Source organism: Hetaerina americana, unplaced genomic scaffold (genome assembly GCF_022747635.1).
Source record: "Hetaerina americana unplaced genomic scaffold, ioHetAmer1.1.p SCAF_4, whole genome shotgun sequence".
NCBI classification, from domain to species: domain Eukaryota; kingdom Metazoa; phylum Arthropoda; class Insecta; order Odonata; family Calopterygidae; genus Hetaerina; species Hetaerina americana.
The window spans coordinates 20908175-20929268 of NW_027286985.1; the positions used below are offsets into that span (position 1 = coordinate 20908175).

General features: G+C 36.4%; 1 protein-coding gene across 8 annotated transcripts in view; it reads right to left on the reverse strand.

Moving 5' to 3' along the window:
- Positions 1–10775: 10775 nt before the first annotated feature.
- Positions 10776–21094, reverse strand: part of Pax (paxillin) — a 483495-nt gene continuing 473176 nt past the window's right edge. For 7 of the 8 annotated variants that reach the window (XM_071590642.1, XM_071590639.1, XM_071590643.1 and 4 more), the window contains exons 6-10: positions 19174–19479; positions 18392–18565; positions 18029–18259; positions 13404–13524; positions 10776–13004 (exon numbers count right to left, since the gene is read on the reverse strand). In XM_071590642.1, the coding sequence (XP_071446743.1) occupies positions 12859–13004; positions 13404–13524; positions 18029–18259; positions 18392–18565; positions 19174–19479 (978 nt within the window). In that variant the 3' untranslated portion in view covers positions 10776–12858. Of the gene's footprint in view, positions 13005–13403; positions 13525–15962; positions 17450–18028; positions 18260–18391; positions 18566–19173; positions 19480–21094 lie in introns of those variants that run through there. The other variant, XM_071590641.1, reaches the window with a different exon arrangement.

Genomic DNA, 21094 nt, shown 5'->3' on the forward strand with positions numbered 1-21094 from the left:
TTAAAATTATAAACCTTTATATTTGAGTTTCACTTGAGTTTGCTGTATACTTTGTTTCGTATTAGCAAATATTTTGCCATGCCAGAATACATAAGGTTTTGGGTCCATTTTATACATGTTCAACCATTACACCTGGCTTTTTTGTACATCCATTTATGACCTATTCATATAGATGAATATGTTTAACCACCATAGTGACATTGCAACATCTTTTATCATTTAATGAAATGCATTGCTTTTTAGTCAATATAACCCTAAAGTATAACAACATTTGTGTTTACATTCTTGCTGTTGCGAAAATGGAAAAAGCTGTAAAATGATAAACTTTGCTATTTGAGGCTCACTAGAGTTCCCTTTTTACTTTGTTATTTTTCAACAAGTATTATAGCGTTGCTAGTATACAAAAGGTTGTGGGTCCATTTATATATTCAACCATTACACCTTGCTTATTTGTGCAACCATCTCCTACACATTCATATTCATTAATATGTTTAACCACCCTAGTGACATTGCAACCTCATGTATCATTGAATGGAAATAGGATCATATTTTTAAAAATTTTATGCGACGCAAGAAGGAAGGATTCCGGTGACGGATTTTGTTTTTTCTTAAAAATTGTTAACAAAACGGGCTCCCCGGCGTTGAACCGAATTAGGCCTTTTCTCACTTGGATCCTTTACGCTATATACGTATTCTAAATGAGGCCTTACAAGAGCGTGGTAACAACGTTCCTTGACCTTCGAGTCACTTTTGCCGACAATGTGTCCAATAAATCCCAAATTTTCATATGCTTAACAGCAGACTTTACGTATGTCATTCGCCAAAGTTAACTTTAGTGAATGTGACTCCTAGGTATTTACCGTATCAACTGCTAATTTGTGAGCAAATTCCGGGTATCGTTTTAAGAAATTTACCATCAATCATTTATTGTAACTTGATTACAATCCTCAGGTAGAACATCACTCAGTAATACAAGCTTAAACCTGCGCTAGAATAAAACGATCCTCATCCCCAGATATCTCCCGATAGATCACCGTGTCATCCGTGAATATTCTAATAATACTTTTCACTTTGCGGTTAAAATCGCTGAACAAAAATCCCGAAAAGCAACGGCCCGATTACACTTGCCTGAGGTAACCCCGACGTGATTCGAACGCCGTCGGAACTAGCGCCATCAAAGACTACCCTCTGTTCCAGCTCTGAAAGAAAATCATCAACCCAATTTATTTCGCCCTTGTGTGTAAACCTGTAACCCTTAATTCATGAATGAGTTTATGATGTGGAATCTCATCAAATGTCTTTTGAAAATCGAAAAAGATTGCATCCATTTGCCAACCTCTCCCACCCGATAAAAGTAAGTCACGTGTAAACAATCCTTATTGGCTTTCGCATGATCGGATTTTCCTTAATCCGTGTTGAATGTCACTTTGAAAACTAAATGTTATCACGGTATCACATTATTGCACTAATAATTCTGTGCTCTGAGATTTTGCAACAGATAGAATTGAGAACTATATAGGTTAGTAATTACTAGGGGTCCTACCTGTCACTAATTTAAAAAATAGGCGTTATTTTCGCGGTTTTCCAATTCTTAGGGACTTTGCACTCAGTGAGGGATTTGTTAAATGTAAATTCAATGTACGAGGCAATGTTAGGAGCTAATAGTTTGGTCGCCTTAGCTTGTATATTTTTGGGACCCGGGGATTGGTTGGGTTTAATCTCATTAAGAAATTTTGGAGTTCCTTGTTGGCCTGCTGTTCTTTGTTCCATGGGTTGAGTATGCATTGTTTCTTGGAGATATGCGGTGCCAACATCGTTCGTGAAAACTATTTGGAAGAATTAATTTAGGACATTAGATCCTAATCCTGTAAATCCTGTTATAATCTTGCAAACAAATTTTTTTGTTTCTGTTTATCATTGTACATTTGAGTTATATTTCATATTTATTTAAAAAAATAACCCCGATTGCATTAAATAAAGAATTGTATCAATATAAAAAGCATTAAAATTTATAACAGCCCTGTTTGAATTAGTGCAAATAGATTTTATTGAAAGATTTACTAGATAATTTAGTACCCTGCAAGCCGCTGAATGGTTATGATCCACCATGGTGGCAAGACTCAAGATAGTTTGGACCTAGGATATATAAGAGTTTAATTGATTGGCAAAAGTTTCAATGTCTGCTTTATTGTAATTATCAATTTTTCGTTTTGGTTTAACAATCTGTTTTTTTCTATTCTCAGGTTCATAATTACTGCTTTATGGACAATCAAGCCCTCGTCAGTTGATACACTAATAATTCGTTCAGGCGTTTTTGTAGTAAATAGGTCCAATATGTTCTTTCCACGGGTGGGCATGCGTACTGCATGATGGAGGCAACCTTTTTGAACTAGTTTTATTAAGGAATTAAAAGATTCACGATCGCGGGTCTCGCATTTAACACTATTGCTGTCCCAATCGATACCAGTATATATATAATATATATATATATATATATATATATATAATATATTATATATATATATATATATATATATATATATATATATATATATATATATATATATATATATATATATATCTGCATGTGCCTATGCGGTCGTGTCTCACTACCATGGAGTCGTGGGGAAAAAACTGCACACATCTTGCAGCATATTCACAGCCGAGCTGTCAGCCATAAGGACGGCCCTAGGAGAAATAGAAGAAAGCAATGGCTCTTTCCTAATCTGTACAGACTCGTTGAGCGCCCTAATATCTATATCGGTCTTTGCACCTGTGCACCCGGTAGTTCAGGAGATCCATTATGCCCTCTTGTCCCTTCAGAGAGGAAGACAAGATACATCACAATAAATATCCTTAAAAAGATAATGTAGAGCCAGATAATTGTATGGAATACATACAAGAGTTTGTTAATGGTTGCTAAGGACACCGATTTTATAAATTAAAAGACACGCTCAACCAAAAATATCTAATATGAGCCCTTATTCATTCTCCTTAATTTCCTTATGATACAAATAAGAGTACGGAACTCCACTTATGGTACATTAGGATGAGAACTGAAGATAGCACAGTTCTAAATTTCAGAATCAAGCTCTGAGAATCTATTATCATAATTTACATTACAAGTAAATGTCTCACTGTATTTGATATAGAATTTATAGAACACTAATGAGCTTAGTAAACATTACATGGGCCACTGACAAAAGAATTGCGAAGAGAATCACGGCATATGCAATGAAATATTAGACTTAGCATATGAGAAGGCGTAGGTAAATACAACTCCTAGGGTGAGAAGTATTAGAAAGGGAAATCACAATGAATTGATCACAAACAGACCTATCTCCGTAGTGACAATCAACTACCGTAGTTTGAAAAATAAAATAGGCGAGATTTGTCCTAGGGGTTTTAGAATTTACAGAAGGGACAGAAAAAATAGGATTGGGGGGGTGGGACTTGTCCTAGCTGTTAAAGACATTTGTGAAAGCAAAATTCACTTTGTGGAATGGTTTGATGTCCATATCTAAGAAGCCGTCCACTCCTAGAAAGCACCCCCCCTATAAACTCGGACCATACCCAGTCATAAAAAATCTCCTCTTTTTCCTTTAATCCAAGAAGCCACGACCACCGGCATTGAAGTCCCAGAAAACCTACACCCCCCCTTCAACTTCCCCCTCTCATCAGTCTGATGGGTATATATTCAACAGCTGTGTGTGTAACTTGTACCTGATGATGCTGCAAGTCGGTGAAGGGCGTTGTACGGTGATTTGAAGTCTGTGGAAAATTACAAACTCATTTTAAATGGACATAATTTTAGAGCTAGAAAGAGAGATTGCTACTTTGAATTCCCATTTACACAATAGAAAAATTATAATCGGAGTGTATTTCAATCTTCCATTCAAAGACTGGGAAAACTATAGTTTCATATCAGGAGGTAAGAACAAGGAGACATGCGAGTCATTGCTTTGTGTTTTAACATCACATTCGTTAAACCAATTAGCACCAACATCCACCAGAGGAAACAATATACTTGATCCAGTAGCCACAAATTCATCCGAAGTCGTCATAAATACAGCCACACTTGATGGACTTAGAGACCCCAGAGTACTACTAGTTAAAATTTACTTGATGACTACGAAAAATCAGAAATCCAAAAGAAAAATTTACTTGTTTAACCGGGCCGATTACGAAGGATTAAGGCGTGACCTAAAGCAGTCTTATAGTACATTTAAGGAAAGTAGTAGAAGCAAAGACAGCGAGAGTTTGTGGCGTGCTTTTCTCGACGTCACATGAGCTACGATACAATAGGAAAAAACTTGGATAGTAAATTTAAAAATGACAGGAGTAACCTTGATGGTACAACGCAGAAGTATAGTATGTAAAGCATTAAAACACCTAAGAGCATGGTATTAAAAACGATGAAATCACAAAAGGACGAGTCTAACAATAAACAAAATGAGATAATACAAAACTATAAAACAGCTAATTCGATAACAAGAAAAATATGACGCCAGGCGTCAATAGAATTTAAACATAAAATATTGGGGGAATATTTGGACGATAATCCAATAGGGTTATGGTCATATATACGGAATTTTCAGGGATACAAGTCGACAGTGCTTGAATTCGGAAGACTAGTAATTGCCCGTTGTTATTTAGAGTGATCACGGCCCTAAATAACAACGTGCAAAAACTTAACACCAATTTAGAACAAGAAAAAATATTAAACCACTATTTTCAAAGTGCTCTTTATAATTATTCCCAGTAACAATGTAGGTCACTACCCGATCGCTACCATGAATCCATGCCTGAAATTGTAATATCTTCTCTTCGAATCGCCTCTCTATTTTGGTCTCGGGAGAAAATAACATTCAGGTCGATGCTATATTTCTCGATTTAAAAAAGGCATTCGACAAACTTCCTCATAAAAAGCTGCTGTAAAAGTTGGGAAGCTACGGAATTGATAAACGTTTAAAAGATTGGATTGATAACGTTTCAACAGGCCGCGAGTAAAGGGTCGTGATATACGGGGTATCATCGGACACAATTAGCGTAACATTGGGTGTCCTTCAGAGAAGTGTTTTTGGTCCGCTATTGTTCCTTTTATACAACATTAATGACATCGGGTCTCAGGTTTCCAGTAAACTTCGTCTATTTGCTGACGATGCAGTGATATATAGGGAAATATCCGGTCATGAAGATAAATTATCATTAACTGACAACGGAGCTTTGTTTTTTCACGTTAGTTTAGTCCTACAATTGCTGCAATTGTATGGGATACCTTTGGAGGAGACTTATTTTCAGAACTAGGTCGATTGCAGCGATGAGCAACTGGGTTTGTGAAAAGTTGTTATGATCAAGGTCGTAGTGTCACGACACTATTGGAAGAATTAGGATGGGAGCGACTATTTGACCGTAGGCTTAAATACAGGTTAAATTTTCTGCGTAAATTTAAGGCAGGTTGCTTATCTGAGGATACTATTATTTTTATTTAATAGGCATATCTTTCTAATTGTTCTACAGCATCGTTTGATTTTACGTATCCTGGTATTAAATAATGTTGCATGTATGTAATTTCTTTCGCGCGATTAAGGTTTGTTGAGTGCATGAGTAAACTAATTTTTGTGTAGTGGTAACATGGCTTGGTTTTGCATGTGGTTTGATTCTAGTTTCCGAGATGACCTAATATCCCCCGCCACACGCCCTTGCGGCGGCTTGCGGGGTATTGTGTAGATGTAGATGAAAATATTGAACTAAGTCCAATCATTACGCGGGCTCAAGGCTGTACTGAATTGATTGAGGAGAGGGAGTAAGTTTCCTTTCGCAAAATAACACTTAGCTATTGTCGACAGTGCTTATCCTTCACGGGAACATCGCGAAGGGTGTGTGTGGAAGACAACTTCACAAAACAGAGGAACATGGTGAATGCATGCTACTTATAGTCACCCCCGTCCTTGTATTCTCGGAATGTACGTATGCATGAATTCTTGTATTCTCAGTGTCCAGCCCATTCAATTCCTTTTTTCGTTCCTCACTTTTGGTTATGTTCCTTCTCGTAAGCCCAAGGCATTTTCTTAGCTTGACCCTTCTTCAAGAATATAATTCCGATCGCATCACTCAGACCACTGAAAAAGTTGAAAATACAAGTAAGAAGACTATACAACCAAAAATGTAAGAGTCTCTTAAGATCTTTTTTCCTTCTAAGAGAATAAAAGTTCATTGAATCAACAAGTGGTCACGTTTTGCCATTAGCAACTCTTTGCTATTTGCGCTCTGAGAATTTAGCATCATAGAAATTTTCCTCCACTTAAAACGCGCACTACTTGAAGGAATTCTTCCATCGAAAAACTGGAGCACATCAGGGACGCTAAAACGAGCGAATATTTGGAGGCACGAAAATATAAGCAAAAAAAAACACATGACAAAACAATGAGAATTGGTGTTTTCGCTGTCACTGCAAGAGTGTGAGTTGTATGTCCAGGGGAACACATTTCAGGCTGGCAAAGTAAAATGACATCGTTAAGAAAATTCTACTACGCTCCGTTTTCCTTTCAATCACGTCAGTGAAATGTCGATATTCGGCCGTTAAATTCTCAAGCAATGTTCTGAGAGGGAAAGAGTTTCGTCCTGCATTTTACATTGTGAAGTGTCCGTGTAGTCACTTCCACGAATACCAGCTGGAAGAGTCTCGAGGGTCGTGATTTGTTTTTCGAAGGAACGTCTGTCAAGAAGAAGATTACTATGAAGAGAATTACGTGGGTTTTCCCGAAATGGCTGGCACTTATGCATGTGACCGAATATTGTAATTGTCGATTAATTCTGTCAATAAAATATTTTGTTTGTTCTTATCATTGTACATTTGAATTATATTTCATTTTTATTTAAAACAATCATCCCGATTGAATTGAATAAAGAAATGTTTCAATATAAAAAGCATTTTAATTTATAATATCTAAGTTTGAATTAGTGCAAATAGATTTTATAGAAAGATTTGATAGATATTTTAGTACCCTACAAGCCACTGAATGGTTATGTTCCACCATGGTGGCATGACTCAAGATGGTTTTGACCTAGGATATATAAGAGTTTAATTGATTGGCAAAAGTTTCGATGTCTGCAAAATTGTAATTATAAATTTTTCGTTTTGGTTTAAATCTTTTTTTTTCTATGTCCAAGTTCATATTTACTGCTTTATGGTCACTAAAGCCCTCTTCAGTTGATGCACGAGGGCTTTAGGGTTTAGGCGTGTTGGTAATAAATAGGTCCAATATGTTCTTTCCACGAAGGGCATCGTACTGAATGATGGAGGGAGTTTTTTAGAACCAGTTTTATTAAGGAATTACCAGATTCGCGATCGTGGATCCCACATTAAACACTATTGCTGTCCCAATCGATACCAGGGAGGTTCAAGTTGCCACCAATTATCTTGATGCTGTTGTAATTTTTACGTGTAAAATTGTAAATTTGTTCATCGAGGGTACGAAGTGTTTTCAAATCTGAGTCTGGAGGTCTGAAGAAAGAGCCTAAATTTGTTGGGTTGATTCATTCCTATTAAGGGGCACCACACATTTTTTATATTATTATTTTCAAATAAAACTACCTGCTTTCAAAAAGTCGTTTCACTGCCACGAAAACCCCTTTCCCGGGTCTTGTGCTTCTATCTTGTCGATAAACTTTGAAATCTATTCGTAGTATTTCTTGGTCGTTTATGTCAGTACATATCCAACCCTCTGTGCCAAACACAATGTCAGCGGAAAGAGTTTTCCTTTTGTGTTCGACCGTTGATTTGTTTTTGTGGCTTCTGCAATTTAAAACTAGTAAAGTTAAATTGATTTTATTTTCAATCACGTCCTTAAGGCGGGCTATGAAGGTTTTAACGGGTTTCCCTTCACCCCGGGCGACTGCCGGGCCAAATGCCACTCCCGTTAAAAAATCAAGTAAATATAGCAATAAATGTCTTCGAATTATTTTCCTTTCCATTGTATAAAAATGTTACAATTAAGATGAATATTAGAGATATTAGATAAAGTATATCAAAACATGTTGACAAATGGATGCCTAAAGTAAATTTGAGAATAAAAATAAATTGTAATCTCGTTTATATATTTTCTTAATTGAATAAATCTGCTTCTCCCAATAAAAATATGTGGAGAATATATAGTTAAATCTCAAATAGACCATGTAAGACCGGCGATGTATCATAAAAATCATAACTGTTTTGAAATTGTATTTTATCGATACTTTCAACATTCAAATATTTAGAAAATGCAATTTAAAAATAACAATAATGAATAAATAAATAAAATAGCATTGAGTAAATATCACACATTGACTGCCAGCGATTGCCAATCCTCGTTGAAATTTTGAGTTTAGTAAAATTATTATTGCTAGTAATGAAACAATCTGCGTCGTAGCCGTAGATTCCAGAAATACATATTCCCTGGGAAAGAAATGATACTATACGGAATAGAACGAACAAGTTTACTAAGCTAATTTTTCAAATATGAAATATTTCAATTAGTGTTAGTCGTATTCCCTCAATTAGTTAACTCATAATCTTTCATTCTCTCCAATATTTGGCGGGCGGTGTCAGATTTGAGAATTTAATCAAAATCTAGCGCCGTGTCAATTATAATCAGCATAAAAACATTTTTAGATTTTCACAGCATAAGGCATATCTTTCGGGAGCCTTATCTCCACGACGGTTGATATTGTATTCATAACTACTGCTGCTGTCAGCATCACGTTGCCTATTGTACACTTCCTTGGTCCAACAAATATGGCTGAGAAAAAGTTAAGTTTAAGATTTACGTCGTAAACTTTCTTGACGCCGCCATGATCTAAAAAAAACATCGACAACGGTTGAAATAAATTTGAAAGTCGGTAGGTTACCGGTCGAGGCTAGACGGTGGTGGTGTGCTAGCCATTTTGTAGATATTAGTTAAATTGTCAGGGATTCCGCGATTTCACCTGTCTCAAAAATAGGTGTGAGTGGTGGCAATTTTTCCAGTCGTCATGGGAACGTGAAAATAATGTTTCTAAGAAGGCAAGATCCAACGAGCATCTGCCATAGGAGATTTCCAGGAGTACAACGAAAGAAAAATATTGAAGGTAATGTGATCTAAGGATACAATTTTGACTTCTGGAGTAAGCAATTTTAGCTTAGTTTTTTGGTGTTAAATATTGATTATGAATAAAAGTGCAGATCGTTTTATTTTTGCGGCAAATGCTATTGCCACGACCAATTCGTTATTATAAAAATGTCGTGGGAATCTGTTGTTAAAAATGTTTTACAAAGTGGGTCAGTGATGGTTATTATTGACAGTTGTTGTTAGATCCCGTTTAATTTACTGGTGAGGGAAGCTCACGATGATATGGAGGCACTTTGATTTTTAGTTTTTTATTGAAGATAGTTTTAGAGCTACGATAAGTGACCATTTATGCATATTGTCTAAAACTTTATTATTTCATAATTGCAAGCATATTTGCCGGTCAGATTTCAATCTTAAAAAATAATCTTTTAAAGTCGTCGTAACATTCTGCTGGGGTTGAATTTCCTTTCGGGACAGGGTCAAATTTCCGCATAGGCACTGGGGAATTCTCTTGACGCCCAATTTTTACCTCCCTCGTCAATGCATCATACTTTGTTTGATACTTAAATTCTCTGAAATGATTCCGAAAAATTTTATATTTTTATATTCCATGTTAAGGCGCATCAAATAAAGCGAATAATTATACAGTTCCAAGTAGGGGAACCAACCGGCGAAAGGGATTTATCGCGAGTGGCCCGCTACGATTGAGGGACGTTTCCTAGAACTTGAGGGATTGTGCACACGCTGCTCCCTCTTGTCGTATTCCCAATTTTATATTTCTCTTGCGGATGTCTCCCTTTTCTGATAAATTTCCTTTATTCTTCGATGGCACTCGGTTCTTTTCCATCATTCACGATCTTCTCTACAGCCTGTTGATACCTTATCCATCCAGTTTCCAAGCTGGCTAAAGCACTCGGCAGACATCGAAGGATCCGGGTTCAAATCCCGGTCAAGGTGAATGACTTTTACACTCTGAAATGGTTCCATTGAAACCAACGACAGGCGGATAATTCCGTTCAAAGTTACTGTTGCTGCATTTCCCGCAGTTTCTTGAAATTTGTTAGCCTTACTTTGTGAATGAAAGTCACTGGGAAAGAAACCATTGTGCTTTGACAGAGAACATTTAGTAGCCACAGATATACTTTCAGCATAAACACAAAAATACAATGGGAAAGTATAATGATTTTTAATTCTCATAGAGGAAAGATTGAGTGTAAATGCCCTGGCCGATATTAGAATTGTATGGTTCTGAATCCTAAGGTCTGAGGAAAGATATGAGCCTAGATATGAGGTTTTTGAATCTGTTCTTGGAGGAGCGAAGAAATTTTACACATGATAGGTGAGGAATTGATTATGGAACAAAAAATGGATTTAGATGAATATTGAGGAAATGGGATACTGATTGCTGTATAGAAGGGTTGATACAAAATAAGCAGGAAGCCAAATAAAGAAGGAAATAGATAAAAGGAATTTTGGGTGCCCTGAGGAAGGCCAACAGTTTGATAGGGTTAACGCAGGTGTGAATATACAAGCTGGGGATTAACTTAGAGCAGAAATGCTTTAGAACTCCATGGTGACAATTGCATTTTTAGAATCCATTCAAAACTCAATTCTAATTGCAGGATTACTTGTAATAACCAATGAAGTAATTCATGATACACATTAAAGCAATAAATTTAACTCGTATGTTATGGGTGCTTTATTGAGCTTAGCTAAATCTATTACATGGGTTGAAGAATGAATAATTTTAGGCATATATTGGCAAACTTATAATAACATATGCAGTAAAAAACAGCAATACAAACTGATGACTTCATAAACAACTTGTAATGGATAACAACTTCCCAAATGTGGCAACCCAATCCTTTCTCTTGCGAAAGAGCCTAAATACAACACATATATTTTAGATAAAAGCACATAAAAATATATGTAAGAGCATACAAACGAGTGATTAACATAACAAAAAATGCTAAATTGAGTTGAATACTTACTTTTCGGGAAAAGACAAAGACTGCTGAAATGCTCCACACACACTACCATGGTATAATAAATAATAAGTATAGTTCCTTAACTCCAAATACCATGGCATAACAAAGTTATTTATAAAACAAGCCTTCTGGTATAATGTACATAACTTGATTCGGTACCTACACACTTAGTTAATTGTGGGGTGGATTTTGTGCATTAGATATTGGGCAGATAATTACGTTAATGGTTCAATAATCTGAGCAATGTCAAAACGCTGGCTTGGCAATGGGAAAATAATTAGAAAGTACTGATCAATTTTTTTTTAATTCTTAAACTATCATTTAAAAACTCTTTGCCATCAAATCATGGTTAATACTTAAATTTAATACACTTCAAATTTCTGGGTTATCAAGTCATGAGTCCATTTAAACATATCACTCTAGATTGAAATTTATGCAAGGGAACTCTTTTCAATTAGACCAATCATGGGGAAATCTAATTCTTGTACAATGAAATGTTTCATGCATATACTGGGATACCCACACTTCCAGAATACAGCTGTAATTGGCCATTATTATCCCTCTTCAACTGCCATACGCACCGCTATTTTACAAATAAATCAACCCTGAGCTCACCACTGAAATGAATAATTCTTTGTTAAGCCATGAGCTTAACAAACTCAACTACACTCCTGGGGTAGGTACTTCAGAGATTAAAATTCCAAATATGTTCATTTACAAATCATGTAGCAGTGATTCCCACATTAGGTGTCCTTAAGTTAAACTATTATGGAAGATTACAGGCTAAAATTATCCATAATAATTAGATATTCTTTTACAGCAGCACCATAGTAAAGAAATAAACAACACCACTTTATGATAAAGGCCTTGCTTCACTAGGTTGCAAGGTTCTTAGAGTAATATCATAATCATTCACAAAGGAAAATAATCATACATACATACAGAAATACCACGTATTTTCATTGGGCAAGTAATATCCATATTAAAACTGCGTCATGCAATAGCATGGTTTCACCATGTACAATGGAATATGATTGCTACTGATAGTACATGTGTAAAAATTTTATGCTCATTCATTCTACACATATGAAAAAAGGTGAACAGGTCAAATGCTATTTACAAGACATTTTGAGAATTCTATCTCCTCACTAATGTCCACAAGAAGGACAAGTGTATTCTCTATTTGCTTTTATTTACTTGAAACCTTAGTTCATACAGTCTCCTTTGTTAAAACAGGTACCTTGACATATTATCCTCACAATCAACTCAAAATTTTAATCAGAATATATCTAGTAACAAAGCAAACATTTAAAGTTAAATCAGGCAAAAGTATAGCATTTATAGAAATTTAAGTGACTGAATATGACATTTATAAAAGCAACTTTAAATTAAAACCAAACAAAGACCTAAAATGTACAAAAAAGGAACCAAATACAGCACCAATATTCCTAAAAACCTCTTCACTGGTGCCTCCAAAACCAATAAATTGACTGGATGGATGCACTAAATTAAAAATAAACAACTAATACAAGGTCATCCCCAAAAGAGAACTGCCTGCCACTCATTAAAAATGGTTTCAGTTCACACGGAAGACAAAATGATAACTGTCAAGGCTGGCATTTGAGAAGCATTTTCTAACTTATTTACAAAAAAAATTAATTGTGCAAATGAAATAAAGATTGTAAATGGTTCATAAGTATGGGTTCAGGAAGCCCTTGGAGTTTTCAGTGACTTAAAAATGTATAAATCAATCAAAATAATATTTGAAGCAGATCTCAAACCTAGCCAAACAGTTTATCAAAACAAGCATGGCAATAGGGTTTATCATTCTGTTCCTTGAAAGTTCCTTTGTTGAGCTGCTTCAGGCAGAAGGCGCAGACAAAGTGCTCTGGATGGAACTTCCTGAACATGGCTGTAATGCATCGACCTGGGAACAAAAGGAGCAATGAATACCAGTACAGACAATTTTATCAATCATTAGCCAGTTCAACCAGCAATAAATAAATAAATAAATAAATAAATAAATATACATATATATATATATATATATATATATATATATATATATATATACACACACATATATACATACACACACACACACTTACACATGCATAAAATGAGATTTATATATTTTAGAGATTAAGTAATTTCAATATCAGATACTTACAGCTAAATAATAATCTTCATTCATACAACCACTAAAATTTGCTTCATTGACTTAATTACTGAATTAGCACCCATGAATTTCTTGGATACATAAATTTTTACACTACCTTATATAGACCTCAGAAAAATTTTGAACAGGCATGTACACCTTACTTACCAGTAATTGGTTTATGACATCCTGCACACAGGGAGCCTCTTTTTGCATGGTAATGAGTCTCACAATACGGCAAGCCTTCATGATCAAAGAAGGATCCGCCATGAAATGGCTGACGGCAATCCTGTAATTTTATTCAATGAAAAATCAATAAGTACTTGTACACAAGGTAATATAGATAGTCAAACTATGGTGACATTCACAAATATTTTACAATCAATATTTTGACAATCAGAAGTAAACCTGAATCGCCAGATTAAAAATCTTTCGGCAGTATTAAGAAGTAAAAAGATGAATCTACAGTTTGAAGCAGGAGAGCTTAAACTGATTGGAATCACTTAAAAAATATATTTGGGAGACGATTGAAACAATAATTAAATGATCCATTGCATTAACAAGAATTGGTAGCAAGGAGAGATCATTAATCATTATTCTGAGTAGAGACTTAAAATAATTACTCATGATGACTTTAATTTGAGGTCATGCATATCAGGTATGGTGGAGCAAATGGCCTTTCAGTAAGAGGATGAGAGTAGTGTAATGATAGCTTTTAAGGTATGGGGATGGAGAGAAGCAGTGGCACAGAAAAAATTACAAGATAATCAAAAGAAAATGTAGATATGTAAAGATGTGTTTATGTGAGTAATAGAATGGAAAGAGTAAAGGAGGCTAGGGAAGTAAGGAAGAGGAAATAAAAGTATAATCACTATAGGCAATAGGGAGAGGAATTGAAGCCATTACTTTTGGAATTTCACAGGAAAAATATATTTTGTTCTTATTTTTATGCACTTATATTTTTCAAGTATTTTGAGTATCAGATGGATGGCCATAGGTTTTAGAGTCAACCAAAATCCATCCCAATCTAGAGAATGATGATAATTAATTCTGACCTGATTTTTCTGGAGAAAAGAGATAATTGTAACACAAAATCTTTTTTAGGTGTGTACCATCTTTCTTTCATTAACAGGGAGTTTGAACGGACAAAATACATACATTTCCAGTGACCATCAATCATAAATAAAGAAATACATGGAACAATATAAATACAGTGAATCATAATGTACATAAGATCATTAGAATTTTTTTGAGAAATTGAAAATGAGACCCTTGAAGATAATTAGTTTCACATAATAAAAGATATTAAGACATTTGGAGCATTATGAGTGAAAATATATCACTATCATGAAATCATGATAAGTATTTTCCCATCACAAATTTTTCCAATATGATCTATTTCATAAAAGTAGGTGCACATTCGGTTAGTGTCTTTGGCACCACCAGCAACTTGCTGCAATGGAAGCTTTCATGGCATGGAGTAAATGTTGCGTATGAGGAAGACAAGATACATCACAATAAATATCCTTAAAAAGATAATGTAGAGCCAGATAATTGTATGTAATACATACAAGAGTTTGTTAATGGTTGTTAAGGACACTGATTTTATAAATTAAAAGACACGCTCAACCAAAAATATCTAATATGAGCCCTTATTCATTCTCCTTAATTTCCTTATGATACAAATAAGAGTATGGAACTCCACTTATGGTGCATTAGGATGAGAACTGAAGATAACACAGTCCTAAATTTCAGAATCATGCTCTGAGAATTTATTATCTCCATTTACATTACAAATAAATGTCCCACTGTATTTGATAGAGAATTTATTAAAGGACTAATATCAGTAAAATGCTGATACAAATAAGATGAGAGGAGGAGGGAAGAGTGGAATCTATCAATGAACTGATGCTGTCTTAAATAATACATTTATCAGGCATACTTCCTGATCTTGACAGAATTGTTCCTAATACATGGGAGCAATTAGGAAACCATCAGGGATTGCAAGAAAAAATTTCTTTCATATAATTCACTCATCAAACCCTGATGATCCTTACTATAGAATTAAACTTTTTATTACAATGATATTTTAGGACTTCTAAAGAGCAGTAATGAGAAAGAAAGAATTGCTAAATGTGATTCACCTTCTTGGATGGAAACCCATGGTTCAAGTTATATCCAATCTAATCAATTGAAGAGCTTTGTTTGATTTAGTGTCAGACATAATTTCATAAAGAATTAATTGCAAAAAATAATTAATACAATTAATATTAATAAATAACTGTACGAGTACAGAGATGAAAGTGAAGAATATTAAATATTATCATACATGCATATAATGAACTACCAAATTAGTCTTGCAAGAGAATGTATATGATCATAATAGTAAAACAATTGAAAGAAAACCATTATCTTATGACAGATTTACACATGCTAAAACACCAAATGTTTATGAAAGAAACATTTCAATAAATGACACAAAATGACTATTACTCATGTTGCATAGTAACTCAACGAAAAAACAAGTCATGTTTTGATGAATATAGTGCACCTACTGGTTGGCTGGAAGAAAGATGTTAACTCAACCAAAGAACATTCTGCAGTAAGGATTTACTTTTGAGGAGAGGGAAATGAAGTCAAATTGGGTACTAATCACAGTGCAACCATGACTTTCCAGTGAAAACTGTTTAATAAAAATTCTGTTACTTTACATCTTCACCCCTACATAAATGGAAGAATGTCTGATTCTTATGCTTGGGTAAAAAAGAGTAACTTTTCAATATGCCTTAACAGTAAACATTCTTGGATGAGAAAATAGTTTTCAACTAAATACAGTGTTAAAAAATAAATACTAAGCCTTTTACTATGAAATGATAATGGATACTGTGCTTTACATATAGACACTTCAATGGGCTTCAAAATTTGTTGAAATCAATTATCTGGTATCATATTTTATTTATACAAAACTGAGTTACAAAGAAATTTTCTCCTATGAATTTTAACACATGACTAATGATACTTAGTTGAAATGAGAGAATATTTTTATCTTAATAAGATTTAAGCGAGGTAGTCCATAAGAATCAAGTAATAAACGATATGAATGAAGAAAAGCTAGAAGAGAGTGACTCATCATTTGCACAGATGTAGACAATCACTCTTGACAGTAAAATATGCCAAAAGCTTTTATAACTCCATATGTTATTTTTGAGCTGATAATGGACAGTTAAGTGTGAATGTCATCAAAATGGAGAGTGCGGAAACATCCATCAGTATTTATGAAGCAGTCACATCATCCAAGCGACTGAGTAATGCCCTTTAGTGGATAAAGGACCAGACTTCATATAATCAAACCCTTGGCCCTCAGAATATGGCAAATGATGTAACTAAAGTTTTTCATAATTTAACCAAAAAAAGTATTCCACTATTGAAAAAAAATTGTTTTCTTGAAAGATTTCCAAAAATAATTACCCCATTCAATCACGTGATAAAAATGCCCAAAAAACATACAAAAAATATGCCACGATGAGGATCCAGGAATTGCAATCAAATGCAATTCCACTGGAAACCCCAACTGCTCATCAAGAGCAAGTATCAGTTCTGTGATTGCTTTTATTTTTTTTTGTTTTAATTTATTTTTTTTATTTTATTTATTTTTTGTTTTCTTTTTATTATCTCAATACATAAATTTACTCCAAAAATGCTTTCCGTTATATAAAACATGGTTTGTCAACATTATTTCGTGAAAGCATTTGGCATATCACTCATATAAAACTAATGATTTAGTAAAGTTCCTCCTGGTTGTGTTTGTGCCTTTACATGAACGTCAATGTAAAAGTAGAACCAGTTCTGAAAATATTTAAACAAATGATGGAGCACTTTGAATGGGTGAGATATACCAGTTTCCTAGCATAATCTATAGGAATTTATTTGATTGCCATAGGTAGGTAACAGGTAGCATTCTTTTTATTGAAGCATCATAGGAAGGAGTTTGGGCATAAATTTTGATGGAGAAAGCTCATCCATCTCAGGGCAAGAGATGGATATCTGCTGTCATTTCATCAATTTTCTCCATCGAAACAGTTCTCATAGACAGTCTTGACTTTCTAATCTTCTTCCTCTTCTTCATCATCTTCATCCAAACCAACACACTTAGGGCACACAGGTTTCCCTTCCATCACATAGAATGACTTCCCAGAGACAGCCTTCTTGCAATCCTGCATGTTAGTTCATTGCCAGACATCCCAGTATGGCCACAGGTGAGGTTTAAGGAAAGGTTGAGTGGTGCATGAACATGGATCAGGGAAGGGTATGTGTGTTGGTAGTCAAAGTATACCAATAAAAGAATAAATGAGCAATAGTAGCTGTACACAAACCACAAAAAATACACCAAAGTTTGCTATAATGACTTCATTTTTAGATGCTCTTTCAAATACAGTCGATAGGTTAACTCTAATCAAAACAAGGATCCATGTCTCCCTAAGCAACAAATGAAGAAATTAAATCAAATGCAGAAAACAGGTGTTCAGTAATATGCGGTAAGAATAAAACATTCTGAAAAGTGTACAATAACGAAAAGTTAGTTGAAATATTGACCAGAATAAGTTTTAGAAAGTGTTTCTCAATAAACTTAAAAGAGGGATTTTAAATTAGTTTTTGAAAATATTTCTAATGAAACATGATTCAAAAATATTCTAATGCACTAAAAACCCACCTTTTACAGCTTGGTTGATATGTCCATCATGAAGACAGGATGAAAAGCACAGATACCCTGTAAATATTAAACCAGAACTTACCCTGCAAACAAAGCAGTCTGGATGCCATTGCCCATTCAGGGCAGAGATATAATTCTCCATTATTGGCCTGTTGCAGCCTCCACACTTGGGAGCAAACATGTCGAAGTAGTCATCCCGACAATATGGCTTTCCCTCCTTCTCATGGAAGCCCTCCTCCCCAAACTGTTTGCCACACTGGGCACAGAAGAAGTGCTCTGTATGCCATGTCTTCTCCAGGGCTGTCACGCATTTCTTAACAGAGTAAGAAAGAAATGAAAGATATAACACCAAATAGTAATGTGTGAGCTTTCAATTGGAAAATGAAGCTATAGACATTAATAGCAAGTAATAGGAAAGTTCTATCAATGTGGATACATGACTTACATCCAGGATGGGCCCATTGCAGTATGCACAGCGAGGGGAGAAGAGATTGTGATAATCTGGCTCACAATATGGCACCCCATCCCTCTCAAAGAAGTTGCGGGTTCCTAGTTCTGAGTTGCAATGATTGCATGTGAAATGCTCTGGGTGCCATGTCTTGCCCAGAGCAGTGATGACCTACAACAGAAAAAAACACAGCTATGTTCATTGGAAAAGTTCAAGTTGAGACAACAAATGTTTGGAAAGGTGAAAGGCAAAGAAAGACAGCATGCAAGGCAAGTAATTTAACTCATTCATAGGTGTGGTACCATGAAACGTGGTGGAGGAGTATATCATTGTAAAAATATGGCAGATGTGATGGATGCAAATGTTTCATGAAATGATCCTAACTTCTACACAGTATTTTAAAAGGAGCATCGATTTCACAAAAGCAACTTGATAAGGAGAGATATCCAAACCAAAAACAATGTAGTCTTGAGCGGGGTGCACTGATTAGCTCCATGTGCTGGTGATCCAGTGTCAACTGGGGACTTTGAGGATTTCATGAGTTTGTGTGACTCGAATGCCACATATAGTAAGAGGATACACCACTTAAAAACATCAGGGTGCGACTGAATAACAGCACAAACTTCATCCAGCGATATCCAGTGTTTTGGCATGCCTCTGACATCAACTCAATCCACCACGCTCATCCATACACCAGGTGAATGGGAACACAGGAAGTTGAAAGGGAAAACTTATTGCCGAACAGGAGGGGAGAAGCTCTTCCATCCTTAGGGCCATACCTGCCCCACTATTGGCTTGTCACAGGCACTGCAGCATCCTTTCTGAGTGGTGTTCACACCCTGTCGGCTCATGTCTGCCTGTAGGTTGCCGAGCATGGAATCCAACTGGTTCTGCTTGGCACTTGGCTGGTGCCTGGGATGGTGGTTGGTTCCCGGGGGAGACTGCGGTGGGTTGTGGTGTTGGTGGTGCTGCTGGTGGATGTGGTGGGGATGGGGAGCCGGGGGTGGGGTGCTCTTGGTTGCTTTGTTCGGCTTGGCGTACGGGGAGTCGGTCACCGTCTGGTGCTGGTGGGTACTCGCATTTATCTGCAGGGGGTGGAAAGAGAAAAGAGAAAGGATGGAGGTGGGTAAAGGAAAGAGGTGGAGAAAATAAGAGAAATTAAACCTGTTGTCTTCCAGAAATTTACAATTTAAAATTTACTAACGATATAGCGTCCGGTTTCGACGTCCTGACAGAATGGATGGGTGTCTATAAAGTAAGGGGAGCTGAGGAGAAAGCCAAAAGACATTCGTGGCAAGAGAGAAAGGAGGTGGTAATCTACCCGGTTTTGGAAGAGGCGTTCGGATAGGAATGGATTTTCTCCCTCGTGAAGTGGGAGGTATTTTTTTGCTTGCTCGGATTGGCACGGTGCCGACACTTAATGGCTAACTATTTTCCCGAAAAGCGGTCGACGGGAAGGACAAAAGAAGAATGAAAGGCAGAGATGTGATCGATGGAAGGGTGAAGGGGGTGAGGGAATTGGAGCAGGAATTGAAGCGAGGATCTCGAAAAGGAAAAAAAATCCTCTAGGGTGAGGGTTGTGAGAGACGGGGGCACGGATCCAAACATTCGCCGTCAACTTCGTGTGTAATACTTCCCTTCCCCGAAGTACCTGCGTATGCTATTTTTTCTTTCCGCACCCTCTGATGTATTTTGGTGAATTTTAAATAAATTGATGCACGCCAGACTTCAACCTACAGTCAACAGTGCATCGCTCTGATCGCCGATACATTTCCTATCATATGAAAGCAATCTCCTTTGGGAAAACGATAAATTTCGTCACTTCCCGACGGTGAGTAGAGCATGTTATACTTTCCTTATTGTTGGCTACCTAAAAAAATAGGATTACCTAAAGTATTCTTCTGATCTCTAATCGTAGTAAGTGAACGCCACCAGAATTCTTGTGAAAATTAATGCTTCGAACTATCTTATTCTCTGCCTCGCTTATCCGTGTGTCACTGCAACGAAAACATAAACTTCGTAATATTTCCACATTTTCCGCGAAGCTAACACTGAAAATTACACATGCCAGTTATTGAGGGGAAAACAGAACAGCTTTCACAAGGATTCCCTTCTCATCGAAGACTATCTATTACAAATAGGACAGAAGTCCAAGAGCCCGCGGGCAAAAAGACGATGGTGAGAGCTAGGCTGGAAATCGTATCTCTGGACGAAAAATCTCCACGACGGAATGGACAATTTTTCCACCATCAGACTGGACACGCCACGAGAGACATCCCTCCACGCCTCTCCCCACCGGATAGGAAGGCCGAGGGCGAACTCTTCGGACTTGAGATCGAAATCGGACACCCCGAATATGGACCGAAGAGCAGAAAATCCAACGGGCGACGGAAGATACTCGTGCGCTTGGCCAATCCGTAAAAATATCAAGCGGCGACGTTTAGGGCACGCGCAAGATTGCAAGAAGGGACTGAAACGTCGGCAGAGGTTAAAGGGGCACGAGGTTGGACCGGGCGTTGTGCTATATACCCTCGAAGAGGACGTGCAGACAAAGACTTCCCGTCGGACTGTGTGAGAAGAGCGGGACCGACAACTTCGGATAGACGCCAAGGAGAAACTGAAGTCCAAGACGAAGCGAGGAGGATTCGTGGATCCCTGCTGCTCTCCCCCACCACTCTCCCTCCCCTACCCGTCTCATAC